This window comes from Mustela lutreola, chromosome X (genome assembly GCF_030435805.1).
Source record: "Mustela lutreola isolate mMusLut2 chromosome X, mMusLut2.pri, whole genome shotgun sequence".
NCBI classification, from domain to species: domain Eukaryota; kingdom Metazoa; phylum Chordata; class Mammalia; order Carnivora; family Mustelidae; genus Mustela; species Mustela lutreola.
In genome coordinates, this window is record NC_081308.1 from 17,091,707 (window position 1) to 17,111,698 (window position 19,992).

At 37.1% G+C, this 19,992-nt stretch overlaps 1 protein-coding gene across 5 annotated transcripts in view; it reads left to right on the top strand.

The window, feature by feature from the left end:
• CNKSR2 (connector enhancer of kinase suppressor of Ras 2) overlaps positions 1–19,992 on the top strand; it is a 288,218-nt gene that overhangs the window by 43,275 nt on the left and 224,951 nt on the right. For all 5 annotated transcript variants that reach the window (XM_059157335.1, XM_059157332.1, XM_059157333.1 and 2 more), the window contains exon 2: positions 8,518–8,681. In XM_059157335.1, coding sequence (XP_059013318.1) covers positions 8,518–8,681 — 164 coding nt within the window. The remainder of the gene's footprint in view (positions 1–8,517; positions 8,682–19,992) is intronic.

Below are 19,992 nucleotides of genomic sequence, written 5' to 3' on the forward strand. Positions count from 1 at the left end.
TTATTTTATCTTATTTTATTTTTACCACAGTCCTTTACTGTTAGTCTTGAAACATTTTCTTCCGTTGGCTTCCATCACACCACACTTTCTTCATTTTTTTTTTCATTCTTTGGCTACACTTCCTTAGTTTTGTTTGTGGGTTTGCCTATAACAAACCTTTCCTTTTTGGGGTTTCTTAAATTTCTGTTCTAAATTCTCTTTTTGCTCTACTCCTTTTCCCTCTTTAGTCTCAATAACACTCATGGCTTCAATTGTCTACCTAGATGCCAGTGACTTTGAAATATATTTCCCCGGAGCAGATCTTTATTTTTGACTAACTATTCAGCATTTCTACCTGCCTGTCTCAAAGGAACTGTAATCTCACTATGTCCAGAAGAGAGTCAGCTACCCTAACCTACCTCTGCAGTGTTTCCATTGTCTGTGAATAATGGCACTATTAATTCATTTCTGTAATCCAGCAATATAGGCATCATCTTTCCCATGGTCCCCCCTCCATCTCATCTAATCCAGCATCAACTCCTGCATGTTTTATCTTCATTCTAGTGTTCTCTTCTTTTCCTACCATCATCCTTGGACAGACTACTAGCATTTGATAATTACATTATTTCAAATGTCACCCAACCTGCATCTCTTGGCAGCTTCCAATTCATTTCCTATATACTACAGCTGGAGTAATGTTTACAAGACACATTTTAATGCTGCCGCTTTCAAATCCTTTGATACCTTCTCATTGCTGTTGAGTCACACTGCATCATCTTGTGCCTGGCCCATCACTCTAACCCTATACTGTTCCATTCTTTTATTCCTGTATTTCAGTCACACAGAGTTCTTTCAGTTGTTCCAGTATACGGTGTTCCTTTTTGTAGCACAGGGTCTCCGCATATGGTGTTACTTTTGCCTGCATTTTCCATGCCTCCCTTTTGCTTAGCTAACAATTTCTAAGCTTACGAATCATAATGTAGTCATCGATTCCTCAAGTAAGTCTTCCATTCCTGATTTGTCATCTCAGCATAGGGTTAAGTCGTCTTCTTTTTTTTTTCCTCACAGCACAGCATATTTTTTTCCTTCATAATAGTTATCCTGGCCTGTATTTATACATCTGTTTTGTCAATTAAGTTATTAACGATTAGTGGTCATCTTCAGTATTATACAAATTCCATAAAGTCAAGGGCATGTCAGTCTTTGCTCAGCAGTTGATTCCCAGTGCTTACCACATTAGCAATCACCTCAGTAAATATTGATTAAATGAAGGACTGACTGATTATGTCAGATGCTCTCTGTGCTCAGTGCTGTATGAAGGGGTCAGTGATGTCACCCTTCAGGATTCTCTAGTCTGTTGGGAGAATAAGGCACAAATACAAATATTATAACAAAACAGCATGAGTAATATGTACCGTAAGTGTAAAATCCATAGATATAAAGAGTAGAGAGATCTGTCTGATTTAATGATCAAGACCTAACAGGATTTCAACAACAAAATATGTAGAATATGTAAATATTATTCTGGGTAATAGGAACTATCACATTAAGGAAATAGTTGAGCTGTTCAATTCGGCTGCAACATAGGATGCATGAATGTGTAAGAGAGAATGTCAGAAAAGTAGTTTGGGGCCTGAAGTTGGAGGTTCTTGAATGCTGGAATGAAAGATGAAAGGCTTAAATGGCCTTAAGCTTCCTTAAACATAACAAAAAGTAAAAAAATTATTACCTGTTAAGTTGTAAAATGTCAGACATCCCTAATCTCTAGGTGTGCAACTAATTCCTTTTGCTTGGTGTACCTGTGATTCTTATTAAAGTCATTTTTCTGTTAATAAAATATTCTTAGCAAAGACTGTAAAGACTTGCAAAGAAATAGCTTCAATGTTACTTAAAACTATGTGAAATGGACTGTTAACTTGAGGGAGAATATGTTATCTTTGGAAACTGTTGTATATGAATTCTTAAGTATATAATGGCTTTAAGCTTCATGATAAAACCGGTCAGTCTTTGTTTACTGAACATGTTATTAAAATCATTTTAGACTTTGTTTTTAAAAATTAAAAGATGGAAATGCAGAATAATTGCATAATATTTTGAATTTTTATTTCCTGTTTATTAAAGAACATTTAAAAAGCTTGTAAGTGGGGCAGCTGGATGGCTGTCAGTTAACTGTCTGCCTTTGGTCTTGACCTCAGGGTCCTGGGATTGAGCCCACGTCACGCTCCACACTCTCCGGGGAGTCTGCTTCTCCCTCTGCCTCTCCCCTCCGTCATGCGCTCTCTCTCACTCTCTCTCTCTCCCTGTGTCTCTCTTTCTCAAATAAATAAAAGTCTTTTTGAAAAAAAAAAAAACTTATAAGCTTTCCTAAAAATCACTTTGAGAACAACTGCTTGTCCAGCCACTCTACCAAATTCTGGATACAAAACTTTAAAAATTATAAAATCATTCAAACATTGTTTTGTGTGATGTGCATTTTAAGGTTGCTATCTCAGATTACCATATATCACTATTTTAAAACTGAGCAGTTTTAAGCAACTTGATCTTATGTCCATGGATTACTTTGTCCTCTTTTGTTGTTGGCCTTGATGTAGTGTTATCACTGAATATGTTTTTAAGGACTTTTTTGTGACTATTCTGATTTTATATGTCATAACAAAAACTTGGGAATTTTCATGTAGTCAAATCATACATCTGTCTTTTTCTTTACTGTTTCTGGCTCTGGTTTGATGCAGAACCTAGATTTCTTCTAATACCTTTTTTTTTTTTTTAACATTAAATCTTGAATCTTTTAGGTAGTTGGCACTGTCTCCTGGTTTCACTGCTGATTAAGTTTTCTTTACTTTTTCTTTCTTTCAGGTCATATTGTAGAGTGGAGAGTTTTAAACCAGATATTTCTTGGAAATTCATTTCGAAATTGTCTGGCATTTAAAAAATCTATTCTGGTTTAAAATGAAGAACTAGAAACAGATTGTAAGGAAGCTGAATTATTTTTCAAAATGGAACAATTGCATACTGTTACCCAGTCAAGACTTTTTTTAGTCTCTTAAAGACAAAATTAAATTGTTAGAGAAACAAAGTGGGTCTGAGAAGAGTAGAAATGGTGACAATCAGTGTAGTGAGGCTTGGGCTTCTCAGAAGTCTTCCAGAGACCACAGGCATCTGTGATTGGTTTTCCAATCCATCAGTCTACACACCATGTATTTTTTTTTAAGATTTTATTTATCTATTTGACAGAGAGAAATCTCAAGTAGGCAGAGAGGCAGGCAGAGAGAGAAGGGGAAGCAGGTTTCCCACTGAGCAGAAAGCCCGATGTGGAGCTTGATCCCAGGACTCTGGGATTATGACCTGAGCCAAAGGCAGAGGCTTAACCCACTGAGCCACCCAGGTGCCCCACACACCAGCTTCTTAGGGAGAATTCTGCCTATAGCCTTTCAGCTCGGCCAATCAGCAGAGGAAAGGAGTCTTTTCAAAGGTAGTTTAATGCATTGGTGTACACTGCCCCAAACTTAGTAGGCCCTTAATAAATAGATGCTGAATGGAATGCTGGAAACATTATTCCCTGGTCTGGGTCTTTTATATCAAACACCATGAGAAAACATCAGAAGGAAAATTTTACAATGAAACTTGGAGTTTAATAGTATTTTCCAAATGTTTGTTGCCTCAAATTCATTTGTAACTGAAAAAAAAAAATTAATTAATGGAATAAAATTGAGTCTTTTGGTGTTAGAGTTGTAAGCATTTTAACAAATGTATAGAATTATACCACCAGCACACCACAGTCATGATACTGGGTGTGATCACCCCCCAAAAACGCCCTCCTATTGCTTAGTCTCTTCATATTCCCAATCCCTGGCAACTACTGATCTGTTTTCTGTTGATATAGTTTTGCCTTTTTCAGTATGTAGTATAAATGGAATCATTCAATAACTTATTTCAGAGTTGCCAATTGCACACAGCACAATACCTTTGGGATCCATCCATGTTGTATATATCAATAGTTCCCTTTTTATTGCTGAGTAGTATTTCATGCCATGCCCCACAGTTGGTTGTTCTTGTTCACATTGTTTTTCAGTTGTTAAAACACATACTGCCTTTTTTGTTGTTGGAATTTAGAATTTTCTAGTGGCATAGGTGTTTTTGAAGAAAACTTTTCCTTCTTTTTTTTTTTTTTTTGGTTGAACAAAATATAAACTGGAATATAATCAAAAGCACAGCAAAGAGTAAATATACTTATACTTACTAAGTAAGGGTGATAGGCAGCTCATCTGTGAATTAAAGCAAGAAATTATCAGGCTATGTCATCCGAGAACTATATGGAAATTGTTAAAGAAATTTTTAACTACTTAGGTTCTAGATCAAAATCTCATTTTTCTAGAATATTTCAGGAATTTATTTTATTAAATATTCTGAGTATGTTGGGTAGCTAGTATATTTACATAGGTTAGCCAGTTTTCCAATAATTAGAATACAGTACAGTCATTTAGTGCCAAAATGCTTTAGCATGTAATTTCATCCTTTTCAGATGGTTTAGGAAATATCCCGAGATCTTAAATAGGAATTATCTTTTGCTAGATCATTTGTCGTTATGTATCATCCTGTGCATAGAAGAAAAGCATGGTTACATAAGCTTTCTGGCTGTTTGTAATGTAGAAAATGCTTTTATTGTCTATAGTAGTTGTTGCAATTAATACACAAATGCTGATAATAACATCCAAGACTCCTTCCCCCAAAAAAGTCTTAAAAATAAGAAAAAAGATTTTTGAATTTTAACCTTTTGGCAGGAAGACTCTGACATTTTTTGAATTGGGAAATGGCTTGATCAAAGAGTGTTCTTAGAGATCTGACAGTGATAGACTAGGCAGACTGATGCCAGGGGGAGCAGATGGGCATCAGGGCAGGCTGTACAGCATGAGTAAGCTGGTGACAATGAGATCGGGAATGAAAGGACAGAGCAGCAGCTATTTTGAATGAAGAAATTATGTTCTTTACTAACTGACAAGATAAGAGACTAAATTGGGGAATCATCTAAGATGGTTCTGAGACTAGATAAATGGCGGCAGAAATAGAGAAATAACTTGTTTAGGGAGAATGAGATTGTAAATGAGGCAGTTGAGTCTGGTGTGATTTTGGTTATTGGAAAAAAAGCAGTGCCAGTGAAATAAGGGGAATGAAAACTGCATTAAAATTAAGACCTTCTGCCTCAGGTTATCATTCATGATTTGACTCCAGCATACAGATATTGAATTAATATGTGTTCATTTTTAATCTCCTGACCTTATTTTGCAGAAGGGACAGAGGTCCTCACAAAGCTTCATATGTTGGTCTTTGTTCTTCACAGTAAATAGTGGCAACAGAAATCTAACAAATGAATTTACATTTTTATATTTTGCTTTAAATATCAGAGTGTTCTGTTTATAGATAAGAGCACATGTATTATGTATAGAATGGTGTATAAAGTAAAGTTTCCTGGAGTAAGGACAGAGTCATCTTCTTAATACCATTTTAAGTTGGTTTTTAAGATTTTGAACATTAGAGTGCCTGGGTGGCTAAGTCGGTTAGGCATTTGACTCTTGGTCTTGGCTCAGGTCATGTTCTTCCAGTCTGGGATCCAGCCCTGCACTGAGCTCTGCACTGAGCTCCGCACTCAGTGCAGGGTCTGCTTCAGATTCTTTCTCCTTCCCCCTCTAACCCTCCCCCCTCATGCATGCTCTCTCAATCTCTTTCTCAAATAAATAAAATCTTTAAAAATAAAAAAGAGATTTCAAACATTGAATATAACAGTTTACATCTTTCATATCTACTTCCACATATAGTAGTTTAATTTATTTTACTCTTTCTTTTGTGATATTGTTGATTTACTGGAAATTTGTGCATCCTTAGGAGATATCTTGTCATCATTTTGTAATCCGTCATTATTTTTGGGACATCTTTCTAGATCCATTATTATGTTAATTCCTCTTCCCTGCAGTTGGTGGAAAGCAGTGTAATTCACTTTGAAAAAGTCAGAGACACATGTCATTTCAAGCCTTCTTCTTAATTGTTTTAAGGCGTGGTTTTTTAAGACAAAAAATTCGTATAGTTTAATGTTTCATTTGACAAAAGTGCACAATTTTCTTCATGGTACACTTGTGTGGTTTTTAGAGTATGGATCAAAATTTATTTTCTGTATGTTTTCTTGAGAATAACAGCAATTTGTAAGTGGAGCTTATAAAATTTACTTATAATTATTTAGAATATTGGTCAACTTAGGGTAAAATTTGGTGGAAAGTAAAGAAATATTTTATGCCACATTAAAGCTTTTTTAAAAAGAGGTACATAACCACTTTTAAAATCTGGTATATATTTGTTCCCATTTTATCTATTGAATAAATGTTACAGTGTTGAAGACTAGTCATAATCACCAAAGAACTTCTCATTCTTGAAAATGGGACAGTTCTTCTTTAAATAAAATAGTATATGAGTGAGTGAGGAGGTTTTAATTGTTACATGTACGCTGTATAGATCCAAGAATCATGAAGTTTGGGCCTTTAGGCCAATAGTATGATGTATTCATTTTTGTGATTTTTGTAGATGGCTTTTTGGACCATATTTTCTCCATACAGAGATTTGAGATGTTGATTTTGACCTTTCAGTCAAAATAACAAAATAAGGTCATTTATTATTTATAATTCAGGTAAGAAAAAATTGTATATAAAAGCACCTTATAGTTCATAAATATGCATATTGACACAAAGTGACATTATTATCATTGTATTATAATATCCTAGCTGTGTATTTGTGATATATTTTAAATTTTAAATACAGGAGCCAAGATACTTCCTATATGATGGGGTAATACATATTGACAGTTAAATTAGGCAGCAATTAATGTGATCTCTCCCTTATTTCTCCTCTGCCACATTTTATGTGACTTGGTCTGTAACCTTACTAATGATGCTGGTGGTGCTGGTGCTCTAAGAGATCCTTTATCATTCCTTTACATAGAAGAATCATAAGAAAAATGAACTCAAAATAATAGCATTCTGTCTCCTCTTACTCTGCAATGTGTTAAGACATGAGTGCCTCAAAATGCCACATACCAAATGTTCCTTCTCTCCACTCTTATTTTTAGGTTTAGCTCTTATCTAAAATGTTCCTGATTTTCTCAACCAGGTGATATAACATAAAATTACGTCTGATTTGTTCATTTTACACTTATTGAGACCTACTCTGTGTGAGTCACTGTGCTAAGTCCTGGATTTTCAGTCAGAAGACACGGTCTTCAACTTCAACGAATTTTCAGGCTATTTATTGGTCATACAGAGATGGGAACAAAATAAAATACAAAGTGGGCATTGTTGTAAAGGAGGTCTGTAGTGCAGAATGGGAGATTGTGGAGTGTGTCTGGAATAAGTCATATAGGAAGGCAAGGTCCAGATCAGGAAGGGCCTTGAACACTATATAAAGGAGTTCAGATTGTATTCTGTCATAAATATGAAGAAACTGAAAAGTTTTGAGATAAAAAATGACATCAGAATTTCTATGTTGGGAGAGATGAACTGGAGGGGATAGTGACTCGCAGCAGGAAACCCATAAAACAGTTTTAGTCTGGATGAGAGATATTTATGGCCTGATTTAAGATTAAGATCTTTCAGTTTTTGTTAATTGCCTCATTTTCTTGGTGTTCCTTACCTAAAAATCTGGAGAAAAGTAATCTTGTTAGTTCAGTTCACCATTTGTTCATCATTTGTATCAGGTTATTTTATAAGTAGTTGAAGCTGACCCATCTGTAGCTTGGCTGTTCACTTATAAAGTGCCCTCAGTAAACCTGAAAAATGTATCCACTCTGGATTTCACTTTCGAATTTGGGTAAAATCTAAATGTTAGTGGATAAGGGAGTACAGTACAGGTGGGATAAAAAGGTAAGGAACTTGGCTCTGAAGGGAGTAACAAACTAGGGGGGGAATACACGATCTAAGAAATCAAGGAAAGGTTTTTTGTTTATTTTGTTTTTTTAAGCTGGCAGAAGTTTGGATACAGGAGTCAGTGGCTAAGAAATGGTTGAAATAAAGAGAGCGCTTAATTTTTTTAATTGTTGAAGTGTGTTAAGGGTTGGCATGAGGTGGGATTCCAGAGCACAGGAAGATCTATTAGTCTTGTACAGGAAAGAAGGATAACTCTCCCTCTGCAGTGGGGTTAAAGAAGAAAGGAGGAGTGAGATGTAGGTAAGTTTAGAAGTGGAGAGAACCTGCTTATTAGCACACTTTATGAAATAACCAGCAAAGAGAAATGCTTGAGAAGTGAGGTAAAGATTTCCTATAATTGCTGAGGAAAATTCAAATAAGAATCTAAGAACTAGGGATATCATGAAGTGGTTTTTTGCCTCCTGCAATCCATATATGGGTTGAGAAAAAGTGGATGATTGAACTAGTTCAGAGTTGGAACAGACTTAACTTGTGACTTGGTAGGAGTTAATGCTTATTTTATTTTATTTTTTCTGTTAGTTTGGTTCCACTGTTTTTTTTTTACATTCTGGTCTTCCATATTTTTCTTCTGCAGGTCTTGATGACTGTTTGCAGCAGTATATTAAGAACTTCGAGAGGGAGAAGATCAGTGGAGACCAGCTGCTTCGTATTACGCATCAGGAGCTAGAAGATCTGGGGGTCAGCCGCATTGGCCATCAGGAATTGATCTTGGAAGCAGTTGACCTTCTGTGTGCACTGGTAAGGACATTAAGTGATTGGAAAGAAAACTTGTATTATTTCTATTTAAATTATTTTCCTCTTTTAGTTTTTTCCTTCTTTTTCTTCTCTTTTTAAAAATAATTTAAATGCAATTAGGAAAAACTCCTCTAACTAGAAGTGGTATTTTCCTCCTTTATTAAATTTGGTATACTACATGGTGCCAAATTAAAACTTAAAGAGGCTTATAACTCAACCAATGACATTAATATTAATTAATATTAACCAATATCTGTAATCCCATTAATAATCTGGGGATGTTAATTAAGGGTACAATGACATGGCATTTTATGCCTACCAGATGAACAAAAATTAAGATGTCTGACAAAGATGATTATTGCCAGGATATGGAGAACCAAACACTTCTTGAGCTATTAGTAGGTATAAAAATCTGTTCCATCATGGGGCACCTGGGTGGCTCAGTGGGTTAAAGCCTCTGCCTTCAGCTCAGGTCATGATCTCAGGGTCCTGGGATTGAGTCCTACACAGGCTCTCTGCTCAGTGGGTAACCTGCTTCCTGCTCTCTCTCTGCCTGCCTCTCTGCCTACTTGTGATCTCTGTCTGTCAAATAAATAAATAAAATCTTTAAAAAATAATAAAATAAATGTTTTGATTTAGTAACATAAATATTAAGAAATCTTATTTTAGAAAAATCATCCTTAATGAAATTATTTGAATGTTCTAAATGTATATATACAATAAAAATTGAATATCATATATTATAAGGTTACTTTTGTTGACATACAAGAGAAATCAATGTCAAAATAATCCTGCAAGATTCTGATAATATACTAAATATTACAAAAGGAACATAGATTTTTTTCCATGTTAGGTAAGATAACATTTGATTGGTTTTAATAAAAATTCTTATAGATATTTGTAAGGGGGCTAGAGCTACAGTGAGATAAAAAAGCAACAGTCTTATAATAATCTGTGATTTAAATTAGGCTCAGTCAGTTACTGACACTTGTGGGCAAGTAATTTCATCATAACCTTGGTTTATTTATTTATTTTTTATTACTTTTTTTTAAAGATTTATTTATTTGGAGGGGGCCGAAGGAGAGAGAAAGAAGCAAACTCCCCACTGAACATGGAGCCTGATGCAGGGCTCGAACTCACAACCTAAGATCATGACCTGAGCTGAAATCAAGAGTCAGACACTTAACTGACTGAGCCACCCAGGTGCCCCACCTTGGTTTTTCAATATAAAATGGAGATAGTAACAGTTGGCTCTTGTAGGTATTGTGAAAAGCAAATGAGATGGAATTTGTGTGGTGCCTGATTCAGTGCCTGACACACAGTAGGTATTCAATAAGTAGTTAACTATTAAGATGATGATAATTAACAAGAAATGAGTAAATAATTATATATAATTCAAGAGTCAGTGAATATACGAGAACTTGTGTGTCAGATATAAGATGTATTTCCTGCCCTCTTGAAAAGCCTATGGGGGAGGGAGTGACACACAAATTATCACAATACTGTATTATAAGTACTAAAATAAAAGTATGAACTAAGTATTATGGGGGCACAGAAGAGAAAATAACTAGCTTTAACTATGACAGATGGGTTCATATTGCAAAAAAAGTGATATTTAAGGAGACTAGAGGAAGATGAGCATGTGTTTGGAAGAACAAGAGGGAAGGGCATTCTATGTAAATAAAACAACACAGACACAGGCACACAGAATAAAGAGGATGCCTTGTGGGTTTGAACAAAGGTTAGCTATTTTAGACGACAAAATACATGGGAAACAGTGGCAGAAAATTAGTCTTTAAAAGGCCCGATAGGCCCAGACTATAAAGTATCTAAACATCATGATAAGAGATTTATACTTTAGGGTGGATATTGGAGAACCATGTAGGAATGATCAAATACTTGTTTTAAAAATGTAACTGATGGTAGTAAAGAGGAGGGAATGGAGTGGGTATAATCTAAAGACCAGATGAATAGTTAGGAAATGTTTTATTTTTTTTAAAGATTTCATCTATTTATTTGAGAGAGAGAGTGAGACAGAGAGAAAGAGACACTACTGGATGGGAGAGGGTCAGAGGGAGAAGCAAACTCTCTGCTGAGCAGGGAACCTGATGCAGGGCTCATTCCTGGGACTCTGGGATTATGACCTGAGCCAAAGGCAGGTGCTTAACTGAGTCACCCAGGCGCTCCAGAAATGTTTTAAATAATCTTCTTAGGCTATGAGCAGGGTTTAAACTAAGGATGAACAGGAATAGAGAAGATCTGATGAATCTGAGAGGTGAGATAAAGGGAGAAGTTGAGAAAGATTCCATGTTTTCTAGCTGCAAAGATAGTGCAGATAATTTTTCAATAATGAAGGTGGGCAATAGTAGCAAGACTAGATTAAGGTGGGAATATAAATTGAGTTTCAGATTCATTGAATTTGAGTCATCTCTGAGTTATCCAGAAAGAGATACTCGTCAAACAGTTGCACATACGAATTTGGAGCTTGAGAAGTAGCGTCTCCAGGGTATAAGGATTGAATCCATAGAGAGAGAGAGATCACCCCAGGAGGGACTCAGCTCCACCCGGGGGTTGGGAAGGAAGAAGAGACTACAGAGGAGGCTTGCAGAGTGCGTGGAGAAATGTGAAGACAGCTTCAAAAGCATTGTCACAAAAGCAAGGGGGAGTGGGTTTTTTTTGTTTTGTTTTATTTTTTCAGTAAGGAACATCAATAATACCAAATTTCACAAAAAGCCAATAGGATAGGCAAGGAAGAACAACCTGACTGTGTGGCACCTGACTGGATCACTTGGTAGAGGATGCGGCTTTTGGCCCTCAGGGTCATAAGGTCAAGCCCTATGTTGAGTGTGGAACCTATTTTAAATAAATGTATTAGATGGTTAAATGTCCGCATTCTGCTCAGGTCATGATCCCAGTATCCAGGGATCAAGCCTCAACGTTGGGCAACCAGCTCAGCAGGGAGTCTGCTCCTCCCTCTCCCTCTGCCTCTCCCCCTGCTTGTGATCTCTTGCTCTCAAATGAATAAATAAAATCTTAAAAAAATAAATAAAAAATAGACCTGACTGAAAGCATTTTCTAAAGAAGAGTACAATCTGAAACCACATTGATTGACTATTACCTCCCATTTACACATGTCAATCTTAACCTTAATTGTCATTTCTTCAAAAAAACATTCTCTAATTATTCCCTCACCACTGGTGGAGGTTAGCCCCTTACTGTTATTCTTTTAACCTTCATCTCATTTTCTAATTACATATTTATATGTGTATTTATCAGTTTAACGTCTGTTTCTTTTGCTAGACTGTAAGCTGTGTGGGAAAAGACATGACGCTTACTAAATACCTAGTGTGTTGCACAGATGCCGGGCAATAGTGGATGCTGAATACTTTTTGAAAGTGGTATTGTAAGAGTCTTAAGATGTTTTTCATATGATAGTTTGGGATCTTCTTATTTTCCTACTCCTGAGATCAGAGAAATCAGCTTAGACTAGAATACACACTTGTGCTCTATCCCTTATCAGAATCAGATCACAGAAATCATGCCAGGTATAAGAGATAGTACTCAACATAAGGTAGGAGACCTCATTGTTTTTGTCTACTGGTCTCCAAATCTGGGTCATTGTGGCCATGAAGGTGCAACAGAAGTGGCTTGGAGATGAGTGCATGATCCAGCAGTCCTCTACTTGCCACATCTTTCTTTTTTTTTAAGAGAGGGAGAGAGTGGGGAGGGGCAGGGGAAGAGAGAGAATCTTAAGTGGGCTCTATGTTCAGAACATATCCTGATGTGGGGCTTGGTCTCACAACCCTGTGATCATGGATCATGACCTGACATGAAATCAAGAGTTGAATGCTTAACCAACCGAGCCACCCAGGTGCCCCTATTTGCCACATCTTTTATAACAGTACATAGTTGGGTGTGTCAGAGTTTGAAATTCAGGAGGTTATGTTTCATAAGCAGGACTCCTCAGAGATAAACCACTTATGTGCTGGATTTCGAGCTGTCAGTTTGAAGAAGGAAATAAAATTGATGATTTCAGTGCTAACTACAAATAGTCTGAACCTCCAGGCAGAGTCTGGCCCATGAAAAATCTCTGCTGACCTAAACTTACTTAGAAAGATGGCATGAGAGATAGATGTCTAGACCATTTCAGTGTTCTCACCATAGAGCTGTGGTACATCTCTTCATATGCTGAGTTTTAATTCCTACACAGTTCTGGGTTTAAGCACCATAGTATTGCATCGTTTTCTAGGGGGAAAAAAACACATTAAATTCATTCTTTCTGTGCTTATTCAGCAATAAATTGGTCATATTCTCCAAAGAGGACAAATATTAAATCTTCCTTCCACCACTTCCTAATAACTATACATCAGCAAGTTAGAAGTGAAGATATCTTCCATTTTATGCAATAAATATTTTCCAGTGAATATCAAGTGAATATCTGAGCAATGAATTCTGATTTACTTCTACATACCATTATAAAATTAGGATGTGAGATCCTTCATCAGCAAGCTGAGTTGACTAGACCAGGAGGTGTTGTTGGGAATGGGGAATTGATTATTATCTCTTTAAAACTTTAATATCTCTACTGGTTTTTGCTTTATTCCTTATGTCTGTTGTTTTTATTTCTTTTAACAATTATATGTTCATGCTCAAACAGCTATATCACAGGAATTACAGAGATGAAAAAGGCACAGTCAGTGCCCTTTTTTTTTTAAGATTTTATTTACTTATTTGACAGACAGAGATCACAAGTAGGCAGAGAGGCAGGCAGAAAGAGAGGGGAAGCCGGCTCCCCACTGAGCAGAAAGCCTGATGAGGAGCTTGATCCCAGGAACCTGGGATCATGACCTGAGCCTAAGGCAGAGGCTTTAACCCACTGAGCCACCCAGGCGCCCCATAGTCTGTGCTCTTAAAATGTATACAGTCCAGTAAAGAAGATAATAGTCATTAAAAGGTTATACATATTTAAAGAGATCCCAGGAGAGTTCAGAAGGAAATGATGAACACTACTGTGGGGATCCAGGAAGTGTAGGTGGGATTTGCATTGGGAATTGCAGGATAAGTAGATGTTCACCAGACGGAAAGTTGGGGAAAACTTATCTAGGCAGAAGAAATACCATGTGTAAAGACAGAATTGTGAAAGAATATGAAGTGTGCAGAGAGATATGACAATTTTGATTTGGCTGGTGCAGAGTGGGAAGTGATAGGAAGAAAGGCAACTTACGTTTTGTATCATATTATAATTTTTTGCTTAGATTTTTTAGGTTCCCTGCTGAGTCCTTAGCACATAGAGGATATTAAATTAATGTTATCTTACTGAATGAAGTTCTCTGCTTTTACCCAGAGCACTGTAATTTTTTTCTCTTGCCTCTGACTCTGCAGTTTCTGTTCCTAGTATAAGGAAGATGCAGAACGTTTATCAAATTCCTCTGTTTCTTTCAAGCTATGGAGTATTTTCATCTGCTTTATTTTAAAGTTAGTCCTGATGGGGAATAAATGTTATGGCAGTTGATGAAAATCAAAGGTTTGTATAGTAACTTGTTCATTCATGCAACATATATGTATTTAAGCACCAACTATATTGTTTGTACCATGTTATTCTAGAAAGAAGTAAGCTGTTCATGATTTGGAGGTGTTTTAACTTTTTCCTGCTATTACGCTATCATTTAGTGTCCTTCAATAGAGAGTGCAGTATATTAACAGAAATAGTAAAACATAAATATCAATGTATAGCCCTTAATTTATGCTCTGACAGTACACCTGGTTATCGAGAAGTATAAGTGAATCATTTATGACAGGATAAGAATAGTTTTCATTTCATTCTTCATGCACTTTTCATATAATAGGTATTTTGCATGAAAATTTAGATGTCTGCAATTGCTAGGATTTGTTTCTTTGCAACATAATTGCTTGGTTCATTCATCTCAAAATCATTCATTTCTCAAAAATATTCATTAAAGCAGTCCTTTTACGACTCACTCACATTTATAAAGCAAAGTATTATGAAACCTAAACACCTGCTCCATGATGCAATCAAATTAAGAGCTCTGAATAAAATAGCATTGACATTGTAAAATATGTGGTGCCAATATTGAATATTTTGTTGTGTTTAGAGAATTCACCACTAGTGAGGATATAGCCAACTTGATCTTCTAAAATGTTAAGTGTATCCTTCATGTGTTTCTTGTACTTTTGCATGCATGTAATTAAAACAAAAGAACAGTATGAACTTAGCACCAATTATTTATTGGCTATGTTGAATCAGTGGCTATGTTGAATCAGTGTAGCTACAACAGGTTCCTGGCAGACATATATGTAAACAAATAGGTAACATATAAGACAAAGAAAATAGCTAACTACAGGCCATGACTAAACTTTTATTTTCTTGATGTAGTTCTTTCCAAATCAGTAGTAATGCATATTTGTCCCATGCATATCTAGTACAAAGCAAGACTGTAATGAATAAATCTGCACTTTTTAAAAGTTGAGGGAATAAGTAGGAGAGGAAGATGGTGGCAGAGTATGAGGACCCAAGGCTCATCTCACAAACACACCTAGATAACTATTTAGTCATCCTAAATACCCCAGAAATCGACAAAAAAGGGCACAGACCAAGCTCCACAACTACAGGGACAGAAGAGGCCACATCATAAAAGATAGGAAGTGTGAAGACATGGTTTAGGGGAGAAACAGATCAGGGTGTTGCAGAGGGAAGAGAGCCATGGTCCCAGAGAAGGGCTACAGAGAGAGGAACACACAAGGGAACACATAAGTAAACATTTCCCCAAAGCCATTGGCTTAGAAAACAAGAGATTGAATTTGTGAGTTTTTGCAACCAGGCTTAAAGCCTAGAGTTTTAAAGATCAGTGGGCTTGGCTGGGATGGGGCCCTGAGGGCACTGCACTACTCCTGAGGAGAAGACCGGCAAATGACCTGGGGAAAAACAGCCTGAATTAGCAATTTGAAAAATGCCAGGGGCTGACTGGGGAGAAATTATTCACTTAGAATGCATCCCTGAGAGGCAGCTTTCACAGAGACATCTCTCTCCCTAGGAAGAAAGGAGCTAGCTAGTGCCATTTCCCTCCCCCACCTCTCAGCAGGAACACTGGCTACCTGTTTATGCCAAGCCCCACCCACCACACTCTGGCAGGACTGCCCTTCACAACCAGGTTTGCCTCAGTCCAAGCACAGCAGGACTCTCCCACAGAAGACCAGCACAGACACCACATCTCCAGACCAGAGTCCTGCAGGGCCTCAGTTCTGGTGGAGCTAGTGTCAGGTCTCATTTGACAAGCAGGCCAGAGCACACTTTTAAAACTCTCCATATGCAGGCCAGGTACAAAACACTGTCTACAGCAGGCAAGGAGAGCCTCTGCAGATGACTGGCCTGAAGAATAGACCAGTCAGAACACAACAGCAGAGCACATGAAGCACACACCAGAGACACTCTGTGAAGTGCAGACCCTGGGCACTTTATGACCTCTTCTTCATAAAGTAATTACTTTCAGGGGCAGGAGACATAACTGACTTTTCTAACACGGAGAAGCAGAGACATAGATGAAATGCTAAGATGGAGTGATTTACCCCAATTGAAAAAAGAAGATAAGGCCATGGCCAGATATCTAAGCAAAATTATAAAAGTAACAAGCCTGATGGAGAATTTAAAGTAACAATCCTAAGGATACTCACTGGGATTGAAAAAAGAGTAGAAGACAACAGTGAGACCCTTACCACAGAGCTAAAAGTGTTAAAAAATAATCAGAGATGAAGAATGCAAGTAACAAGATGGGAAACAGGCTTGATGCAATAAACAGCAGGCTGGAAAAGCAGAGGAATGTGTTAGTGACCTAGAAGACAAAATAATAGGAAGTAATGATGCTGAACAAAAAAGAGAAGGATTATGAAACACAAGAATATACTTAGGAAATCAGTGACTATATCAAACATAATAGCACTCATATTATGAGAGTCCCAAAAGAAGAAGAAAGAAAAAGGGGACAAAAAACTTATCTGAAGATATAATAGCTGAAGTTTTCAGCTGGGTAAGGAAAATGGACTTCCATATCCAGAAGTCACAAAAAACTGTCATCAAAATCAACAAAAACAAAGCCAACACCAAGACATTGTACTTAAATTTGCAAAATGTAGTGTTAAAGAAAATGTCTTAAAAGCAGCAAAATAGAAGAAGTCCCTAACTTACAAAGGAAAGACCCTTATGGCTAGGTGGAGATTTCTCAGCAGAAACATGGGATGCCAGAAGGCAATGGCAGGACATATTCAAAGTGCTGAATGTGGAAAAACCTGCAGTCGGGCGCCTGGGTGGCTCAGTGGGTTAAGCCCCTGCCTTCGGCTCAGGTCGTGATCTCAGGGTCCTGGGATCGAGTCCCGCATCGGGTTCTCTGCTCGGCGGGGAGCCTGCTTCCCTCTCTCTCACTCTTTGCCTGCCTCTCCATCTACTTGTGATCTCTCTCTGTCAAATAAATAAATAAAATCTTTAAAGAAATAACAAAAACCTGCAGTCAAGAATACTCTATCCAGCAAGGCTATCATTCAGAGAAGGAGAGCTAGAGTTTCCCAAACAAAAACTGAAGAAGTTCATGACTACTGAGCCAGCTCTACAAAAAATATTAGAGCAGACTCTTTGAGTGGAAAAGAGACCCAAAATGACAAAGACAAGAAAGGATCAGTGGAAATCTCCAGGCACAACAAAACAAGTAATAATATGGTACTAAATAGATATATATCAATAATTATTTTAAAATGTAAATGGACTAAATGCTCCAATCAAAAGACACACGATGTCAGAATGGGTAAAATATCAAGACCTGTCTATATGCTACCTCCAAGAGACTCATTTTAGACCTAGAGACATCTGCAGATTGAAAGTGAGGGGAAAGAGAATTATCATGCAAACAGATGTCAAAAGAATGCCAGAGTAGCGATACTTGTATCAGAAAACTAGACTTTAGAATGAAGGCTATAAAAAGACACAATGAAGAGTAGTATATAATCATAAAGGGAACAATCCAACAAAAAGATATAAAAATTTTAATTATTTATGAACCCAAATGGGTTCATTGACATATATAAAACAATAACAAATATAAAGGAAAGAGAGGAGCAAGAAGACAGAAGAGTAGGAGGCCTAAATTTCAGCTGGTCCCAGGAATTTGCTAGATAGTGATCAAACCATTTTGAACACCTATAAATTCAGCAGGAGATCAGAGAGAAGAATAACAGTAATTCTATGAATAGAAACATGACCACTTTCTGGAAGGTAAGACATGCAGGGAAGTGAATCTGAGGTGATCTATGGGAAGATAGACTGTAGGACAGAGGTGGGGGAGAGAGCCCCTATTAGCCAGCTCCCAGAAAGTGACAGATTAGTGGGGCACAAAATCAGAAGTTTTAGAAGTCTGCTCCACAGAGGGACCTCATTCCAGTGGCTAAGCAGTGTGGAGTCCTCACTGGAAAAGTGTGGTCTCAGGACCCTCAGGGTCACAGAAATACCAGGGGTGCCTGAGTGTGGCAGCACTCCCAGGTATCAGAGCAGGGAAGCCATCTGCAAAGATGGAGTTGAGAAGTGGCCTCTCAGCTTGGGGTTGCCAAAAACTGTGATCTGAGGCAAAGTCAGGCCACTGCTCTTCAAGCAGGGACTCCACAAATGGCGATCTGGAAAGCCTCCCCTTTCTCCCTGCAGGAGGAGTGGTATAGGAGCATGTTGCAGGAATCTGCTGGGTTTGGAGACTCAAAACAGGGTCGTGTGCCAGAGATAGAAATCTCTGGTCACAGGTTAGGTGTCGTTTTTACCCTTTTAGCATTTTGTTCTCTCATTCATCTGTTCTTCTCTGAACAAAATGGCAAAATGAAAAAACTCACCTCAGAAAAAAGAATGAAAGACAGTACCAACTGCTAGGGACCTAATCAATACAGACATTAGTAAATATCAGAACTAGAGTTCAGAATGACAATTATAAAGATACTAGCTGGGCTTGAAAATAGCATAGAAAATACTAGAGAATCCCTTTCTGGAGAAATAAAAGAACTAAAATCTAATGAAGTTGAAATTTTTTTAAAAAGCTGTTAATGAGGTGCAATAAAACAATGGAGGCTCTTACTGCTAGGATAAATGAAGCAGAAGAGAAAATTAGTGATATAGAAGACCAAATAATGGAAAACAAAGAAGTTGAGAAAAAGATGAACAACTACTAGATCATGAGGGGACAATTCGAGAGATAAGTGATACCATAAGACCAAACAATATTAGAATAATTGGGATCCCAAAAGAAGAAGAGAGAGGAGCAGAAGGTACATTGGAGCAAATTATAGCAGAGAACTTCCCTAATTTGGGGAAGGAAACAGGCATCAAACTCCAGGAGGCACAGAGAAAGCTTCTCAAAATCAATGAAAATAGGTCAACACCCCACCATCTAATAGTAAAACTTAAAAGTTTCAGAGACAAAGAGAAAATCCCAAAAGCAGCTCAGGACAAGAGGTATATAACCTACAACAGTAGAAATATTATTACATTGGCTGAAGACCTATCCACAGAGACCTGGCAGGCCAGAAAGGATTGGAGCATTAAATGAGAAAAATATGCAGCCAAGAATACTATATTAAGCTAGGCTGTCACTGAAAGTAGGAGAAATAAAAAAGCTTCCGAGAAAAACAGAAACTAAAAGAATTTGCAAACACCAAACCAGCCCTACAGGAATTATTGAAAAGGGTCCTCTAAGCAAAGAGAGAGCTGTAAAGTACCACAGACCAGAAAGGAATAAAGAAAATATACAGTAACTGTCACCTTAGAGGCAATATAATGGCACTAAATTCATATCTTTCAATAGTTACATTGAATGTAAATGGGCTAAATGCCCCTAATCAAAAGACACAGGGTATAAGAATGGATAAAAAAAAAAAAAAAAAACAAGACCCTCCAGTATGCCTTCTGCATGAAGCTCATTGTAGACCCAAGGACACCTCCAGATTTAAAGGGAGGAGGTGAAAAATAGTTTACCATGTTAATGATCATCAAAAGAAAGCTGGGGTGGCCATCCTTATATCAGACAAATTAGATTTTAAAACAAAGACTATAAAAAGAGATGAGAAAGGACATTATCATACTTAACGGGAATGTCCAACAAGACGATCTGATAATTTTAAATATCTATGCCCCTAACATGGGATCAGCCAATTATATAAACCGATAGATAACAAAATCAAAGAAACACATCAACAATAATACAGTAGTAGTAGAGGACTTTAACATGCCCCTCACTAAAATGGACAGATCATTTAAGCAAAAGATCAACAAGGA